The sequence below is a fragment of the Leptosomus discolor genome, chromosome 16 (assembly GCF_034619465.1).
Source record: "Leptosomus discolor isolate bLepDis1 chromosome 16, bLepDis1.hap2, whole genome shotgun sequence".
NCBI classification, from domain to species: domain Eukaryota; kingdom Metazoa; phylum Chordata; class Aves; order Leptosomiformes; family Leptosomidae; genus Leptosomus; species Leptosomus discolor.
Window position 1 is genome coordinate 8,366,373 of NC_141406.1, and position 18,961 is coordinate 8,385,333.

The window sequence follows — 18,961 nt, forward strand, 5'->3', positions numbered from 1 at the left end:
AAATTAACACACTGTGATGGCAGTCCTGCCGTGAGCACGCGAAGGCAAGCCCGCCAGCAGCAACAGAAGCAGACTCAGCAAGAAGTGGCTTTACACAGGGACACCTGGGTGGCATGTTTAGTACAGGCCTGCAGGAAATGATGCAGAAAGAGGTTTATAGTTGTGTCCATTTGGTGGAATAAATGCATGCAGCAGGCACAGGTCTGAGCCAAAAACCTGGACTCAGTCCTCTTCAACTGTCGGGAGGAGAGGGGAAGGGATGGGAAGAAAAGGAGAGCTTCTGCAGCAATATTTTCAAATTTGGGTCTGGCTATAGCCATGCTTGCCTATTCCTAGTTTAAAGCAATGGTATTCCTGTGAGAAACAGCAAGCACTGTAGCCTAGGCACCATTTCTCACTGGACCGGTCTTGAGATGACTGACACAGGCTCTCAAGGGTATCTAAGATTCTGGTACAGCTCATACCACCATTTGCAGGATCTTTGGAGTGCCCCTGAATTACTCTCACCTCCATGGCTTGCAACAGGGTGCTCTGCTGCTCACGGCCACAGGAGTCAGGCCCTTTTCTGCCCTTGGCCTCAGGACTATGCTGCCACTGTCAGTGGCGAGTCCTCAGATGCCTGCTTATGGCTGTTTTACAGCATGTATTGCTGGAATGACATAAAGGGTCCAGAGACTGGCCTGTAATGCAAAAATATTTCAGGCCAAAAGGTACATTATGCTCAGAGAATTTGTTTGTTGATCCAGTGAAAGGTATAAAATAATCTGCTCCACTTTGGTTATTAAACTGATCAGTACAGAATGTAATGGACATATTCTAGTTGTTGGTTTCAGGTTTTTAGCTCAATTTTAAAGACTGGTTCAACAGAACTTTCAATGCTCACACTGTAAATTTCTTCCTCCAGTCATTAAGCCTGTATTAAATCAGGTTGCCTCTGCAGAGCTTGCACTGCGAGAACCTCTCAGTGTACCCAGAGAAGGCCAGCCACGTAGGAAAGCAACCGGCTGGGGACAGCTTAGCTGTTTGGAAGCCAAATCACGTAGTACTGAGAAAATTAAAATGTTAGCTGCTCCATCCAACAAGGCCGGTCCTTTTCTGCCACCCTGCTTTGTGGATAGCTTCCCAGGGAGCAGGCTCTGGCTTTGCTTTTGCAGTTTAACATTCACGACTCAATGCAGCTTGAGGTGGGTTTGCAAACTGTGATGTGATCCTTGGCGATGCTGCGCGGTGCTACGCTTCCCAAGATGTCACAAGGACAAGGACTCGGGAACCTGAAGGGACAAACTCTTCTTCCACAGGTTTCACACTGTGAGACAGGGAGTGTTCAGGAAACAGATCTCTCTCAAAACTGGATCAATAAATATGGAAATACAATACAAACTAAGCAGACACCAGCAGCAGATGCAGGTTCACAGACGTCTGCTTATTACCAAACCTCACTCCAGCTGAGACTTAAATAGCCTCCTTTATGCAAAACGGGAGAGGGAGCGGAATTGAAGGAAACTGGCAATTACACAATTTTATTTCCCTCCTAGCCCATTCGCTTTTCATCAGGTGGCTCTGCACTCGCATACGAAAGGCGCCTGTGAGCGCTACGTTAAGCACAAAGCCAGCTTGATACTTTCCTTTCACTGGGAGGAAGTCTTCATGTGCTTTTCTGGATGCAGTGGGAAAAACACAGCGAACACATTATTTTATATTATTTTGAAAGCAGTAGGAGTGCCTGAGAAACCGGGACTTCCAGGATGCATCATCCCTCTTTTCCAAGGCTGCAACCTCTCCCAGACACAATGGTGCTCAGAAGCAGATGCTGGGGTCTAAGTTTAACCCTGCACCAGGATTTACCTATATAGATCCATCTGCGATCTTCTTCCTCACCTTTTAGAACAAACAAAATCCTCCTTTCTAAAATCTCCACCCAAACTCTAGTGGGCTGACTGATGAAGAACCCACCATCTCACAGTGCTAGAGGATGTACTGGGTGCAATCAGGCTTTCCTGGCTTTGCTGCGCACCTTGCTGATACATTTTAAGAATCTATCTCCAACAGGGCAAAAAGTGATGTCCATTTCATTGGAGAGAGAACTGGAAGTCTGACTATTCCCTTATGGATAAGCCTTAAATAATTTATTAGTGATGAAACCAATATGTTTCTTCAGAAACTTAATAGGGTTCCATAAAAATTACTTCAATAACTTTTAAAATTTAATGGTGAACAAGAACCTTTCCACAGGCTTTTTGAACCGTCCGACTGAATCCCAGAGCGGGGATATAATTCTGCAATAAATTTTGCAGGACGGTTAAAAAAAAATATAGAAAGCTTTTAATTTCCTATTACCTCCTGTAAGACTTTGCCATCAATTTAAAGCAAATAAATGAACTAAAAGCACTGCAGTCACTTTTCTGTCCCAGCAATTTACAAGAAAATATTTACTGTTTGGAAAAAAACTCAACAAACTAGAACAAGTATCCTTTTCAGAAACACAGACATGCAAACACAAACGCTATGCCAAGTCCTGCTCTCTTATACGTTGGTGTAAACCCAAATAAATCCAGTGAACTCAATGGAGTCAGTATGGCTCTACCTGGCTGAACCGAGCCCGGGAGCCGGGGCCGAGTGCACAGAGCAGCAGAGATGGAAAGAAGGGCTCATGCTGCGAGTCCCTGGGCAGCTCAGCAGCAACATTAACAGGCTCCACGGGGACCTGTGTTCAGCTCTTGTTAGCAGGAAGGATGGTCAGCGAAGCAAGGAGGTGAGAGAAGTGGCGAGCACATGCGTGCACAGCTCGCGCAGTTATTAAAGGAGAAAACAGCAGGAACCCTGTGGGCTGAAAGCAAGCCCCGAACCTGGCCTCCTTCTTCCCCTCCCACGGGACAGGACTGGAGAGCTTCATCACTTGCAGTGATTTCAAACAAAGCTAATATAAAACCAACAAAATATAAAATTTGGAATACAGCATGAGCTACTACTACTCGCCACACAAGCTGATTGGGACAGCAGGATCCTGCTCATCAGCCATGTCCCTGTCCTGGGAGGAAGGCCTCTGTCTCTGGGGGGGTGGTGAGAGGAGAGGGGGAAGCAGCGAGATGGTGACAGCACCCTCTTTTCCTTAAGTCTCTGCTGCTGGATGCTGGGGCCTCGCTGGGACTTACAGACCTCAACCAGCCTCACACACAAAAGAGTAACCAGATCCATTTGCAATTAAACAGCACAGCCTGGTCTCATTGATCACTCCATTGACTGCCCAGAAGGAAACACAAGCTGACCAGGGGTCAGATCCAGCTCCCCCCTGCACCAGCCTTCTCACCCCCCACCGCCTTGTCAAATTACATGTCGATCCTCAGGCTGCCCTATTTTATGCTGATGACCTGCACCGAGCTCAGGGTTACCGTGTCTGCAGGAGTCCCTAATGGGCTATTACACAGCACAGGATAGCTGCCCATCAGTAACTTGTCAAACAGCTTCACCACAACAGAAACATGGAGCATGGGGTGGAGAGCTGCACGGAAAAGAGCACTGGAGAGCTTGAAAAACTAGCAGAAGCCTAGGCTGTGCACAGCATGGTGCACACCTCCAGCACAGGTCAAGGGGGGCTGCAGAGAAGGAGAATTCTCCTTCGTGAGAAGCAACCTGACTTAAATGGGGACGTGGTGGCCACAAAGTGCTCAGACCTGTATTAGAGGTCCAGACACCTCCTCTAACCCTGCTAGTCCACATGAAGAGGGAATCAGGTTTATTGCCAGCGTCCGATTTTCTAAGAAACCGAAGCTTTATAAAATCTGACATGAATACAACATGTCTCTCAGGTATTTTAAAAGGAGAATTGAGAAGACCTAATAGCTTAGTGGGGGTTGCAACTGCTGCTCACCATCCTACAGCACCCTTCTGGTGCGAAGATACAACCTATGCCAGCATCCTGCAATCAGGGACAGCAGCTGGAAACAGCGCTACGACTTACCGGCTTGGCTTTGGCTACTCAAGAAAACAGATAAGCAAACTATAAAAAGGGAGTAAAGACAGTATCTTTTGAACATCCTTTAAAAGCCTAGACAATGTAAACTAGTACGTGCTTTGGAAGGAATTTCTTTCTTTCCCCCTTTTTTTCTGATTCACAGTTTGATAGTCCTTTTATCTACTTTCACATGAACCAAGAAAAGCTAGAATGTGCCTACTCAATCAATGAGTATGTGCTGGCCCATTCAGGATATATATTATTTTGCTTTTATAGTTTATTTTAAATAAAAAGTATAATTAAAGAAAATAAACCACCCACTTCATAACATTTATACAACGAAGACTTTATTTATTTTATTTACGTTTTGGTGGGCAAGGCACAGCATGCAGTTAGCTTTCTGTGATACTTAACAAAGCCGCATTTGAAATTTAAAATCTTTAAGGAAATGAACAAATTCTGCAGAGGAAGGGCAGTTGAGCAAAGAGACTTCTTACATTACCCTAGGTAATTGTGCATATATAGTTTCTGTGTGCCTCTCTCTACTCCAAAAACATATCCACGACTTGGATGCTTTAAATCAAAAAGCAATTTCAGCCTGTAATTCTCAAATAAATAATTAAACACATTTTATCTCTTACAGTATTGCTTCTATTCATTCTAATCCCACTGACAGGAATGCAGCAACATACCCCACATCCTTAAAATAACAAAACAAAACACAAGATACCAACCAGAAGGCCTGGAAATGTTTATAATTCAACTTTTCAACTCTCTTGGCTGCAGCCTGAAGCTACAAAGAAAGCTCTATGCTGGCTCACTTGAAGGAGACAAGTCTGGAGATAGATGTGCAAACCACCCAGCAAACAGTGCAAGCAAAACCTGCCCGCTTGCACGAAGCAGCTCTAACGTTGGGAGGCATACAACACTCAATTTGTGTTGAAGTTAATAAATTACCCACTTTTGCAGTTTTAACTGAGTTTTACTGGACAGTGTGGTTAAGGTGAATGGCTTCTTCTACTTGGCCATCATATTTTCACAGACAGCTGCTATGGATAGGGATGGTTATACCCCGAACTACTACTGAACACATATAAAATAGCTAACGGGAGACAGAAAGTACATTCCCATTCCCAAAGAGAAGGCTGAGAGCCTTCAGAAAACTGCAGGAGGACTGAAAGACTGCACTATTTTCTGTGTTTGGTTTTGTTCTGAAATGTGGCTAACTGGCTGTGACTTGGGTGATTATCTCAGCTACCCACACTGTTTGAAAATCAAAGTCCTCCTCCTTCTCAGGCCACTGTATAATTATATATACGCATATGCAAGAAAGCTAATGTACTCATCCAGGCAGTGACAAAATCAAATAGAACTTTTCAAAAAGAGGATGCTGGGATGTGCTCACATGCTGGATTTAGCAGTAGTTCAGGGTATCCAGTATTGCCAATCCCCGAAGCGTTTACAAATCACAAACCATCTTTAAAACAAGGTTAAAACCAAAGTATTTGGGCTTCTTTTTGACTACCTGCTGGCTTTGAAGCACAGAAGAATCAGAGTTCCAGGCTCTTCTCTGTAGCCAGGAATACTAAAGTCTTGGTAAAAAAAACGAAATTAAAGCTTAGATTTTTGTACAATCCTCTGAGGGCCTGGGTTTTGTGAAAAACAGAGAATACTGTAAGGTTGCGATAAAATCACAAGAGATGCAACATGGGGAGTAGAGCAGCTGCAGAGCATCCTGAGCACTGTATAAATCACAGCAATGTGGTTGCTATCTAAATAAATGCATTACTTATTTTGTTTATTATTACAGATGCTGCTGTGGAAGCTTGTGCATGCCTGTAATTATGGTGGACTCCTGTCCAAAGATTCATACCATGCCCCTCAAGTTCATTGACTGTGCAGGTAACGACACACAAGACAGTGACCTCATCAAAGTGTAACCAGAGCCTGGGTTACGTAAAACTGAGATCAAGAGACGAGATGCATCTCTGCTTTTCCTGCATCTCAGACCCCACTGTGGAGCCCGCGCAAGAGAACTGGGAAAACTGACCTCCATTCTTGTAAAACATAGCTAACTGCCTCACCGAGTGCCCTGAGACTTATCTGCTGTGTGTCTATGCAGACCTCCTTGTGACAGAAAGCTCTACATCCAGGCACAGTAAAATAGAGTCCCTGAAAGAAAGGTGGGCTTGATTACAGGAGATGCTGGCCCAACTCAGACAGGGAGTCTCTAACCCTGACAGTGGGAGAGAGAGGGCCAGGGGGACAGGACCAGAGGCAGAGAAAAGCACGCAAGCAGCAGAGGAGACACTGGGCTCTTCACTCCCCTGTCAGCGCTGAGCAACCATTAAGCTGTGTTGCTGCAAACCTGCACCAAGCACGTTATTTTGAGCTCAGATGCATTCAGGTTGTTTTCTGCTTCACTGGGCACTCACAGGTTTCTCCTGGAGAGCCGACTTGCTGCCCTCCTGTCCTGCCCCTGCCCTGCTGCCCCTCCTTTCCCCTCTCACCCCATCTCACAGTAATAACCATCAGTTTTTAACAGCATGTCCTACACTGGAGGTTTTGTAGTTCCAGCTTTTAAAATGATTTAGTGTGACAGTTTAGTGTTGAATTTTTTTAAAAAAAAGGAAGAGAAGAAGCAAAGAGAAAAAGGAGAGACAGTCCCCTTAAGGCAATAACATTATGGAGCAGTGATCTCAGAGGAACAAGGGTTCTTCTCTGGTTCAGATGTGCTTGTCAGAGCTCAGTGTCATCTCTGTACAAGAAATCTCTCTTGCTGGCCCAAGGCACAGTTTTGTGGTCAAGAGGACAGAAAATAAAGGGAGGGAACTTCAAAGAACCATAAGCTGCATTAGCCCGCTGGGGCGGGTGGCTGCAGCACATCCCATGGCTGACAATTACGACCTGCACACTGAGAAAGCTTGCCTCCCTCTTGTCAGAGGGATAAGACACAGGCTGTGAGCTTTAGAGCTTTGAGGATGTGTACAGTTCATGATGAAAGATAGCACTTCAAAGCCCTCTGCCTAGAAACCCAGGGAGAAGTGAGAGCAGAGGGTAAGCAATCTTTTTTTCCTGGGGGGTGCATATGTGGGGGAAGGATAAGACTTATTTTGACTGTCATTTATTATTGCCATGAAAATGAAGCCTTGCACTGTTTATGGAATCTCTCATTAAAAGGATCTCTTGATAAATCGCTTGATAAACATTCATTAATTAAGTCTCTCAGCGCACTCGGTTGAGAAGCATTAGTCTTCATTTTGGAGGAGGGGCAAATCGAGGCATGGAGCTCAGCAAGCCCCCAACCAGCCCGGGGCAGAGCTGGGTCCCAGCCAGTCGCTCTGTGCCACCAGATAGATGGATTACACCACTCCCTACATGTCCAGCTTGATTTTGATCCAAAGATAGGAGCAACTTACTCAGCGTCAACAAATTTCAAAGCCCTTTGTCCCCCCACTGCTGCCCAGTGTCCCCCAGGGCCACAGGGCAGATGTGGCTGTGCAGGTCCGGCTCCTCCATGGGGGTCTTGGCTGATACCCTGGGGGCTCCCGCACACCCCTTTCATCTCACAGGTGGCACCTCCACACCCACAACCTGCCCAGGGTTATGAACAGAGACACTTTAGCTGCTACCCAGCCTCCACTTACTCCGCAATGAAGATTTCCCTCCTCAGGACCCTTGACCAATGCTAAAGCCATTTGGGAAACATCTACTTTAAGACACCCAATTTTACCCTAACCCCACCTGGCCCTGGGTTCAAACGCTGGGGACTCAGCAAGTCTCTCGGGCTACAGCTGCAAGGTTACTGTGGTAGAAAAGGCACCACCTCTCCAGCTTTCCCTGGCATACAGCAGGTCTGGAGCAAGGAGAGGTGGGAGAAAACTCAACTGCCCCCAGCCAGACCCATCGGGGAAGCCCACTGTAGCAGGGAGCCAGCAGCAAGAGCGCAACACTCCAGTCCTTAAAATACAAACTATCCTACCCCACACACACTTAAAAATATCATCACAGCAGGCAGGTGGAGGTCCTTCCAGTGACTCAGGGGTAAACGTCCCTCTCTCCTCAGACCCACAACACATCTGCCCTCCTATCAATCACCATCACTCTCTCTACTTCATCCACGCACTTGGAGACAGAGGGATGGATTCGGCTTTTGCCTATGCCTCCCCTGCCCTGCAGGGCACTTGCCCTTCAGAAAAAGCAAAGCACTGGCTGGGAGATTCCTGTGAGAAAGGAGCTGCATAAGAGAGCAAACAGACCTTTATTATTTGTTTATTGATTTATTCACCAGGAGGATGTAACACCCGGCCCTTGGCAGCAAATGCCCTTGTAACTCTGTGCCGCAGTGACAAGTTGGCTAAACAAATGCTTTTCTGCGTCAGAAAACAAAGACCTGTCAGCAGATCAGATCAGGGATTCTCTGCTTTTACTTTTAATTATAATTTCCTTACACAGAGGATTTAATCTCCTCTTCTCCTGGAAGTTCAAAGTTTCCCATTCAGCCTATTTCACAGCTGTGACTACTAAGGTCACCCCAGGTCAGGACACCTCTCTCCCTCGCATAATAGTGACTGGTCCCCAAAGTGGACATCTACGCCGTGCATCTGTTGTTGCAGATGAACTGGTGTCAAAAGGAGGAGCACCGCTGCCATCGCGGCCCCGGCAGGGAGGGGGCAAAGACAAAACGTTACCCGGAGAGGCCCAGACAAAAGATGCTGCTCCTCAGGCCTTTTGTGGAGCTGTGAAATATGGTCAAAGGTTACGTTATACAGCTGTTCCAGCCTCAAATAAGCGAAACCCATCTATCTTAATACTTAATTGCATTGCTAAGCTGCTGATAAACTAGGACAGCATAAAACAAATATGCAGGGCCAAACACATCCCCAGGGAAAGTTTGCGAGAACAGAGGGAGTTGCACCAGACAATGAATCTACTTCACTGTGTTTTAAAAGCCTGGTTACCTTCAATACAAGCTGTAGCATGGATGCTGCAGATTCACTAGTTAATATCTCTCCAAGAAGGCCGCAAGTGTTTACAAAAGAAGGGCACAGTGCAAATGCCCACGGGAGAGGACGAGCACATGCCGCGCCACGTGTGTGCCCATCAGGAAACCGTGTTGAGCTAATCCCCTCCCCGCACAGCCACCACGGCTCCAGCCCTGGAGAACACGGGCCTTAAATCAACGCTCTTATCTCACAAAAGGAATTTAAGCGCAAGGCTTTGAAAGTCACTTTCTCCCGGCCATATGGTATCACCGAACCTGGTCGTGTCGGAGCAGCGTTCATTTGCATGTGCGAGAGACAAATCTGGCTCCTGCTTTACGGGAGTGATAACAGGGCAAGGGGTAGAATTTAACACTGTTTGGGTTTCTGTGCAAAATCTCGACGAGGTAAATTTCTCTAGCCTCTCAACGCAAGTGCCAAATGCTGAGGTAGCCCCCAGCAGAGCTTGTCCACGATCACAGCCCATGCTGATCAGCAAGGCTCCACCGGTACACAGCCAGGGTAAAAGAAAAGTCCAAGACAAAAATCATGATTTGAACCCAAAGCTGGCAATGTCTACACTCACAGTAAACCAAACAAGAACGAGGCTTAAGTTACAGGGATATAAACAGCAGTGAACACAAACTTCAAGACAGCAAATTCACAGGCATTCACACATTTAACTTCCTGATAGGGAGGTATTTTGAAAACTTGTGTTGCTGAGCTGTTCTGTGATATGAAGGGGTGGGGGATCTCAGGCTTCAGCACAAGGAGGAGCCAACAAAGCTGCTAACGCTTCCACATAAGCCTTTCCAGCAGATCTCTGCCATGCATTTACGCAGGATGGCAAGATTTTTGTTTTGCTGAGGCAGTGCCGTATGGGCAATCTGGTTTGCCTTATCAGCGAGCCAAGGCTGAGAGAACAGAAATGCTCTTCCCCACCATTTGTTTAAACTTCCCTCCGTCCCCCAGATAAAGCTGCACACTTTTGTAAAAGTATCTGCAAATGTATTAACATAATGGGCTTGTCATCGGTTTCCACAATTGGCACTGAAAATCTGCGAAGCTTGGAAAGAAAGAATTCCTAATACTCACCGCTGCTAAAGAGCCCAACTATAAACTGGGCCTGGATCCAGGTGATGGAACACACAACCACCAAAACGCCTTTCCATGGCCAGCACCTACTCCCACACAACTGCAAATTACTCCCTTCTTGGCCCTCTTGAAATAATTCAAGAAGGTTATTTCATCACTTCTTATTAATGGGCCTCATCTCCCCTCTTTGGGGTATTTGCATGTCCCTAGAATTCATTATTGCTCTAAATTGATTTTATTCTGCAGCTCAATGCTGGGAACACGGCAGAACAGCCACACAACCTGACAATTCATTCAGAGCCACACCACCAACCTCCTCGCGTCATAATGTGGAACCATTCCCAGCGCAATGCTTTCCATCATGCACCACTCTGTGCCCTCTCCAAGGCTGTTTCTTCAGTATTTTTGCCCAGTATCCATCTCAGTGAGATTATCCCTGGGAACACATGAAACTAGAGCAGCCCTGTTTTACGGCTGTACCAAGCCCTCAAAGGAGGGCTTGGTGTATTTAGAGCTATGTCACTGTACCTCCCAAGGGGAATGCGAAACGGCGCAGTCTCTTAGCAACACCCGGTGCGTAACACAGGTAACTCTCAATTAATAGTAATAGTGGGAGCCGCGAGCTGAAATCCTGCAACGTGCTGAGCACCTTCCACCTCATTTTGGAGAATCAAGGCGTACAGACACACATGCTCTGTGCACGCTGGCAAGACAGGGATGTGCAAGCCCTTGTAAGGATAATACAGATAACACTGAAATATTGATTTGTTTAAAAGAAATGAGGATTTGATTGTGTTAGAGGGAAAAGCATATCCCCTACGGTAAAGGCTGACTTCTCGTTTGTCAGTAATCCCTCTCCCTCAGACATTTGTTACAAGTCTGACTGGTAGTGAAGAAGTCCCAGCCCACACTGAGACAATGCAGCTCTAAATTTTAACTTAATCATCACAAGCCTGTAAAGCTGATCTTTATGACAATGTGCATGGCGAAATTAAAGGCACTGGCAAAACTGATGTCAGGCTATTTGCACGATACAGATTCACAACTCAAATCTCTTGCTCTAAGATAAGGAAAGCATTTCTCCAGATCACTTACCTTTATTTGCTGCAGGGGAGAACAGCTTCTCAGAGCCTACAGATGCCTGAAAAAGAAAAAGAAAAAGAGGGTGAGTAATACTGAAGGAGAATTTAGGAAGGCTTGCTCATAAAAACAGCTCATAAAACAAGTCGGTTATCTGTAGACCTGCAATTACATATCGCACCTGGAGGGTGCAATGTTGTGCCATTAAAGAATAAGCATGCATCCTAAGAAGATGAAAGCAAAGCGTATACAAGTACTGTCCTGATCTCACCCAGCTATATCCTCCTGTCTCGTTTATTTAGGCAGCCATGCAATGCACAGCTATTTTATCCATGATTCCTCATATAAAAACAAAACCAGTGAAACTGCTATCAAGCTGAAGAAAAAAAAAAACATTTCAAAGCCTCTCTCATTGAAAATAAGCTCATTTCTTGCTGAACATGCAAAATGTAATTTGTGTATTGGAAACACAAGTTGCAACTGAACACATCCGTATGAAGGGTGTTATTTAATTTTATGCCAAATGATAGGTACATGCTGCTATGCACTTAGTTGAGTATGAAATAAAATGACTTCCTCTTGGAAGAAGCCCGTCTCCTTGCAAACTGGGTTGCACTATGCTGTTTGAACTCCACGGCAGTGTATTTGTGCTCCTCACAGCTCTGGGAAATAGTTAAAGAAATCCAATTAACCTAAACCTTGTAAACAGCTTCATGATAATCAGGGTCACTGGGTTACAGACAAGATGGTAATGACAGACAGGGAAAAAAAGTCCATTCATTGTAAATAAAGCTTTTATGAGTTAATTTGATGGCTTCCTTCCCTCCCCCCACTGATATCAAACAGTCAACCTATTTCAGCATACGCTTTTCCTCCTCGCTATCTGATAAAATAGCAAGTAGCCTCTACAGAATCAAAGCTGGTCTGGGAGCAGGGAGCACGATCAACATTACTACCATCTACAAGATAGCTGAAAATATCATCAACATTTTGGCACTGACTGCTGCACGAATAAAATGGGGTGAAGTACAAAGCTGAAGAGCAAAAGATATTGAAAGTGAAAAAAGCCTTTCTCTGCTGGCTCTGCTTTAAAAACAATGAATTAATTCAACACATGGCTGAACTAAGTTGACTTTCTTTTTGATTTTATTGATTTTATTCCAAAGTGCCTTGGGAGATTTGCATGATAAAAGAGCACTATGAATTGTATTACATTGTTGTATATTTTAAATGACGACTCAGAAGGAAAAAAACAAATAGTAAAATGCAAGAAGATCTGCATGAGATATAGTAATAAGCAAGAAACAGCAATCTATTAATGTTATTTCTAAGGAAAGTGGCACTGCAAGCACTGAATGTCTTATTTAATGCAAATGCATAAAAAAGAGAGGGAAAACAACATGAAAAATAGGTTGAGGCTGAGACACATAATAAAGAAATTCTGAATCATGTCCACGACAAAGCTGCACGTGTAGCTGTGGCATGTATGATTGTTACACAGCTCAGCAAAAGGATCCTAAAAATCTTAGGGAAAATCAGTTACCTGCACGATCCCTTCACTGCGTGGATTAAAGAGAGGAAGAACCAGGATTAAACAAGGTTTTGCCTAGGCTGGTTTGCAAATAAAGTGTAACAGTGTCACACAGCAGCAACAACAGTGGTGCATAAAACGTTTGACAGCCAACTCTGAATTTACAACCCATTGTTAAGAGCTTTTTCCACTTATAATCAACACAAAGTCACCACGAATGCAGAGCACATCTGCAGGCTCTGGGAACTAACCCACACTAGCAGCTTACACAAAGCCAGGACCTAGCCTCAAAGCACTCCACAAGCACTAGGACACGTGGCAGGTGGATAAATAAGATTTCCCCATTTTATAGGCAATGAAACTTGGGCGCAGCTTGCGCTAAAGCCCAAGCAGTAAATCGGCAGCTGAGCCACGAATCCCAAGTGCCGTTTTTTGATGCTGGGGTGCAGGGTGTGCAGCTCACGAGAGGGGCCCATTCTCCGGCAGCCTCCTCGGGAGAGCGGCCCTTCCCGGGGTGCTGTCGGAGCACAGCAGCCACCCCAGCTGGGAGAAGCTTCATGCTTCACCCGGTCTGGAAAGTTGGGTCCCACCGACACCGCTTTATGGCAATCACCAGCTCACTCCCTTCTGTGTAATTCAGTATTGAGGATTTAATATAGACTGGCACTGTTTAATCACGAGCTAAAGATCTCAGTGTTACAGGTCCGGACTATATAGAAACGATGTTTAAGGAAGTCAAACAAGAAAATTCACTTTAGGATAAAGTAAAACACACAGATTATTGCTCAGTCTTCTGATAGCAGTATGTGGCACCACCTTCAACAACCAGAGCCAACCTTTAAAAGCAGTGTTTTCAACATCACAGCCACGGTTTACAAACACAAACCTTCACACCTAGAGTTTACAGTAACTTTTGCTCTCAATTCTGGTGATTTCTAACTCCAGATCTGAGCAGTTTTTGGCATGAGCACCATTCTGAAACAGTGAATGCCTGTGCTATAGGATATTCTGCAAGCTGCTGTAAAGGCAGGAGGGAAGCTGGGGGAAGAAGAGCTGAATACATCATTCAATTCCATCAGTCACCCTTTAAAGGAAGCACACAATAAAACCTATGTGTCTCAGGGAGCCCACTAATGAGTGAAAAAATCCAGCAAACCAACGCATCTGCTAAAACAAGTCCCCTCCCAAATTTTCTGCTGTTTCAAGCAAATCATTTGCATATGTTTAGGAAGGTTTTTTTTTTTAAAAAAGGTGGAATTCTTCTCTTGTGAGCAAAACCAGGCATTTGGAGTCCTTTACACGGAAGGGTTCAAGCCACCCCAGGAAATCACACTTTTTTTGATTAGTAAATGAAAGTAGAAATTCCCCCCCCATTGCCTCCTGCCTGCCTCCATCTGAAGGACCACCTTGGGGACGAGGGCAGCTGGAGCAGCTCTGTGCACCCCTCAAGTCTTTCACTAACCCCTAAATGCCTTTTTGTGGCTGCAGAGACATCCCCTGCTGCTTGCAAAGTCCCACCCTCACCCCCAAAAAAGACCTTTGCATTTTAAGCATATCTAGCATCTATCCTGTGAAACACACACAAACGATTTCAGAGAGCAGCACAGTTTCTGAGGTAGCCTCACACTGCTGAAACTTTTACGACACAGCACCTTTTTGATGACACGCTAAGATCTGCACCAAGCCTTGCACATCCCCCTTTGTGCTTTGTTCAACAAAGTTAGCAATTCTCTGTCCCATTTTGATTTTCTTTCTTTTCTACACCAGATCTAAAGGGGAAAATGTCTCCACCCAGTTGACAGTTTGAAACCAGGCTGAATACACTGCAGAGAAAAACAACATTTCTGCCCTGTTTCTGCTTTGCAAAGAGCAAGAAGAGGAGTGGTGATCCAGTTCCTCATCCTTCCTCCCCTTGAACCCAGTATGTATAAACACTGCTTCAATTTTCAGCACTAAAAGCTTAGCAAAGGCAGCTTTTTCCTCAAAAGGTAAGGTGGCAACCACAAAGGATGTAGCACACCCTCTCCTCTGAAGGTGAATAGCGAGGCCTAATGAAGTCCATGCCTCATTCATCCTGGTTGCCACTAACCCAAGGCAGCTGAAAGGTGTAAGAGTCTTACAGATTAATAATTCAATGATTATATATAACAGAACAACATCATCTGACAGAGACAGCATTATAAACTATGTCAGGCCTCACAGTAATTACTTTTTTTTTTTTCTTTCTATGTAGCCTATAAAATGGCTAACGGAATAAAATCGTTCCTTATCACCAACAACAGAGGCTCTGTGGATCTTATCTGGAGCACCAAATACCAGATCCAAGCCTGAAACTTCAAGCACCTGATGACAAGACATTGGGAAATGGCTAAAAAGGCTGCAGTTGTGGTTCACCAGGAGGAAGAGCATGTGGCGTTAGGGACCTGGTATGTATGTTTTGCACAGGGCAAAAGCCAAGCATTCCCTCCATATCTGAGTCCCGTACAGTAGGCAGAAGGAAAAGGAGGCAGTAAAATACAGTTTAAATTTTATTTCTGGATGGCTGCCTATCTTCTAGACAGCCGAGAGCCAGTCTCAAGACAGACTGTTTTCACACCGTTACTGAACTTAGCAAGCACTAAAAAGCTCTGAAGAAAACCCTTCTTCATGAGATTTTCAAATAGAAGTGTTAGATATGCTTAGACTACCTTAAAATTTTGGATCAATTTTCATTCCTTCCTCTGATATGTTTTCCCTGCTTTTACCTACCACTCTGATGCCACTTGATTGCTTGTCTAGCAGAGATTTTCAGCACGTCAGTATTGCTTGACTAGTTTCCAGTTGATTCTGTAAGTCATTCATACCAGACCCCTTCATTGAGTAATATGAGAAAAATAACTAAAACAGGAAGGTACTGTTTGGGTTGTGATTCTTCTATAGGAAATGGAAATTGATACGTATAGAAAGGTGCAAGAGGAGCCTAGAAATCACACACACACACACAAAACCAAACTAAAATTCACCCTTAAGACCAAAGAAGTATTCGACACATTCCAGGATGTAGAAGCAACCCATGGGTAACACTGCCTGCATTGTGAGAGGATGTTTCAAGGGAACCTATGGCCTTTTCAAAACCAGGATTACTTTTGGAGGGAAATCACAGCTTAATTAAGAAGACAAAAGAAAAATTAGACCTGCAAGTCAGTCATTTTGTGCACATCACGGGAAAAAAAAAACTGGAATAAGAAGTACATGAATTACCTTTTTGTGATACTTTCTAGGAAAATCCAGCATTGTGGTTCACAGCTGGCTGGGACAGAGCACAACCCAGCTGTGTAGGGGACTGAGAGGGAACAGGATACATACTGGACTTCCACCAATCCACACTACATTTTGTGACTGACTCCCGACAGCAAAGACATTCTCTTGTCCCCTTCCCTCCTGAGACCTTCACACAGAATTTATAGACTGGACTTTCAAGGGGGCTCAGCAGCTGCCCTTGGAGCACCAACCTGATTGGAGCTATTGGGTATAGAGCATTTCCAAAAATCCATTTAGATACTTGAATGGAGATCAGGTTGTTGTGGAAGATCTGGTTCCAGCTGATGGTCAGGATCATTTATGAAATTCTGGCTGTTGATGTCCAATGCAAATAAGGACTAATAATAAATATTATTCCCCAAGCAAGAATAAATGCCAGACAGATCTCCATCTTGCTAGCAACAATCCTAAAACTTCAGTTGTGCCTTTAGCTACACCATAACACATCACAGTGAAACATGCAGCACAAACACCCTGAACAGGCAACTACTTATTGAAATGGAAATGCCTTAAATGCCCCAGATACTTCTAGTTCAATTTTGATTTAAGCCCGTCTCTGGGGAGTACTGATGTGACTTCCATATCTTGCATGAAAGTTTACAGAAGGTCTACCAGAAACAAAAAGCTTCTTGGACTGTACTTTCGTACAGCAACATACTTGCTTAGGTTCCCACCTCGCATTCATTTAGCACATGCATATTCAGTACTGCTACAGTCCTGGAAAGGGCCTTTCACAATGCACTGCTCTCTTTGTCACTTTGCCTTCCAAGAATGCTTATTTCTCTCAGCAGTTTATGTAACCATGACTATTTTTTGCAAGAGCCCCTTTGAGAAGCTAGCACAAGTCTGGCAACAGAGAATTAAATTAGGGCATAGAGAGCCTAGAAGTAGAGATCACTGGTCCAAATTCACCGTTGAATTACACTGAGCTTACATGATGGCAAACAGAAAGCAAGGCAAAGTGGATGATGAGTGGAAGGTACCAAAGGAAATGCTACATAGACAGTTGGATTCAGTTAGTGCAGGGCAATGAGGAGCCAAGCCCATTGCTCCTCCTCAAGTTCGACATCATGGTTTTATTTTGGACCTTCTCTTTTGGCAACACAGTGATAAGCTTAAAATAACACCATTCTGAATCCAGAGCATGTTCCTCATCGTTTTACAACCATTTGGGGATAGATCAAACTAGTTTAGATTAAGCAGCAACTGTAATTCTTAAACATATGCTGCTGCGGTCTGTTGGCTTATTGCACAGATGCGCCTCTTACCGTGACGAGGGGTGACCTAATGCTCCGAAAGCCGCGGGACGCCTGACCTACAGCATGTCTGCTATCAGAGCCTCAGGGCACAGACTTGCTAACTCCTCTTCCCTCTCTTCTCAAACCATCCCTCCAGCCTCTGGAGAATGGCTATAGCCCAGAGTTTTCCCCTTCCTATCCTCTCCATTAGCCATGCTTTATGATTCATCTTCCTCTGAGCAGTTGCTGTCTCCCAAAGGAAAAGATCAAACTCCCTCTCTTTCCCAGCTGAACTCCAATAAATAAATAAATACATGCACAGAAAAAAAATTTAGTGAAGGAGAAGAAGGGGGAAGCTGGGGAGTTCCTGGGCCTCACCAAGGCTGGTCATACAGCTGCAAAAGGTCCCTCAGCTGTTTGCAGAGACACTGACCAGAAAAGAAAATCTCCATCTGTCTCCCATTAAAACCAGCCAAAATGCTTGCTTAAGGTTATTGTGCCTGTGTGGCCTAATTTAAATTAAGATGTGCTTGTTCCTTACCTCAGTATCCTCCTCCCTCAAACTTCAGCCCCAAAATGCGACCAAAACCTACCTTGATTTTACACGCCTGGCTATTGGCTATTTTCCATTCTAACCAGCACTGATTTCCCCTTTACTAGATGTTCGTATGCTCCACGTCCTAGGTTAGTCCCACCAAGCAGGGGCCAGTTACAGTCAGCAGGAAAAAAGAAAAAAGCAGAATGTGAAGTAGATATTGCTGTTGTTTTTCTCACACCAGATTGTTTTTACTTCTGTGTTCACGGACACCACCACAGGCATGGCTTCTGGGTAGTCTGGCCTATGAATGGCATCCAGAGGACAGACCTCTCCCTGTGTCACTGGATCAGGCTGCACCTCTCACCGTAGGTCTGAGGCAGCAACATGTCCATGTTAAGGGCAAACGATAAAATGCCCCATTCTCCATGATACACTTATAAAAGTGCCTCATGCGATCTGTTTTTAAACATCTCAAACACCAGAGACCTCATGCCTTTTCCCGAGAGCTGATCCCCCTCCTGAACAGGCAGGCTTTTCAGCCTGGCCTTCCACTTTAAAATTTTTCCATTACCCAGACATTGACTTAGACAACCACAGACTTGATTACCAATTCAGCTTTTGGTACAAATGAAGGGGAAAACCTGCCTACAAGTAGGAAAGGTTGGGAATGCTGTGTAACATACTACTATAGTAGTTTGTATTATTGTCATTACAGCTTGAAAGTATCTAGCCAGACTATCTATTTGGCTGGGATACTGTTTTTTATTTGCACTAAATCAAGCAGAATGGCGAGTGCTCTTTGCAGAACTACCTAAAACTTCTTATAATTCAAAGGCTGCATTGTAGGAAGAGTGATGGGGGAGAGCAGGGACTGTACTGCAAATGACAGGTGGCAGACTGTTGTTTGGTACCTACCAAATTACTCTGCTGCTCCCAGGGCTGCCTTGGCATTTCATTATCCCAACTCTCTCCTGGAAGGATGTGGACATAAATTCACACCTCATGTCCTGGTTTCCGTCAAACTGAGTAAGAGTGCAAATGCTGGCACCAACTGGGAATGCCAAGCAGGGCTTGGCATGCTAGAACAAACTCTCAGCTGTGGTCTTTGCCAGCTACCTGCATTTATCATTGTAATGGCCTGCCAGACAGGACTTGGCAACCGACGGAGGAGGGCGGGAGGAGGAGGGCCAGGCTCTGCACTGCCAAGCAATTCATTCCTGTAGCTCCTGCCATCACTGTACCAGC

At 44.9% G+C, this 18,961-nt stretch overlaps 1 protein-coding gene across 1 annotated transcript in view; it reads right to left on the bottom strand.

The window, feature by feature from the left end:
• FBRSL1 (fibrosin like 1) overlaps positions 1-18,961 on the bottom strand; it is a 549,235-nt gene that overhangs the window by 45,903 nt on the left and 484,371 nt on the right. Inside the window, exon 7 of the mRNA XM_086473976.1 lies at positions 11,125-11,170. Within this exon, the coding sequence (XP_086330102.1) occupies positions 11,125-11,170 (46 nt within the window). The remainder of the gene's footprint in view (positions 1-11,124; positions 11,171-18,961) is intronic.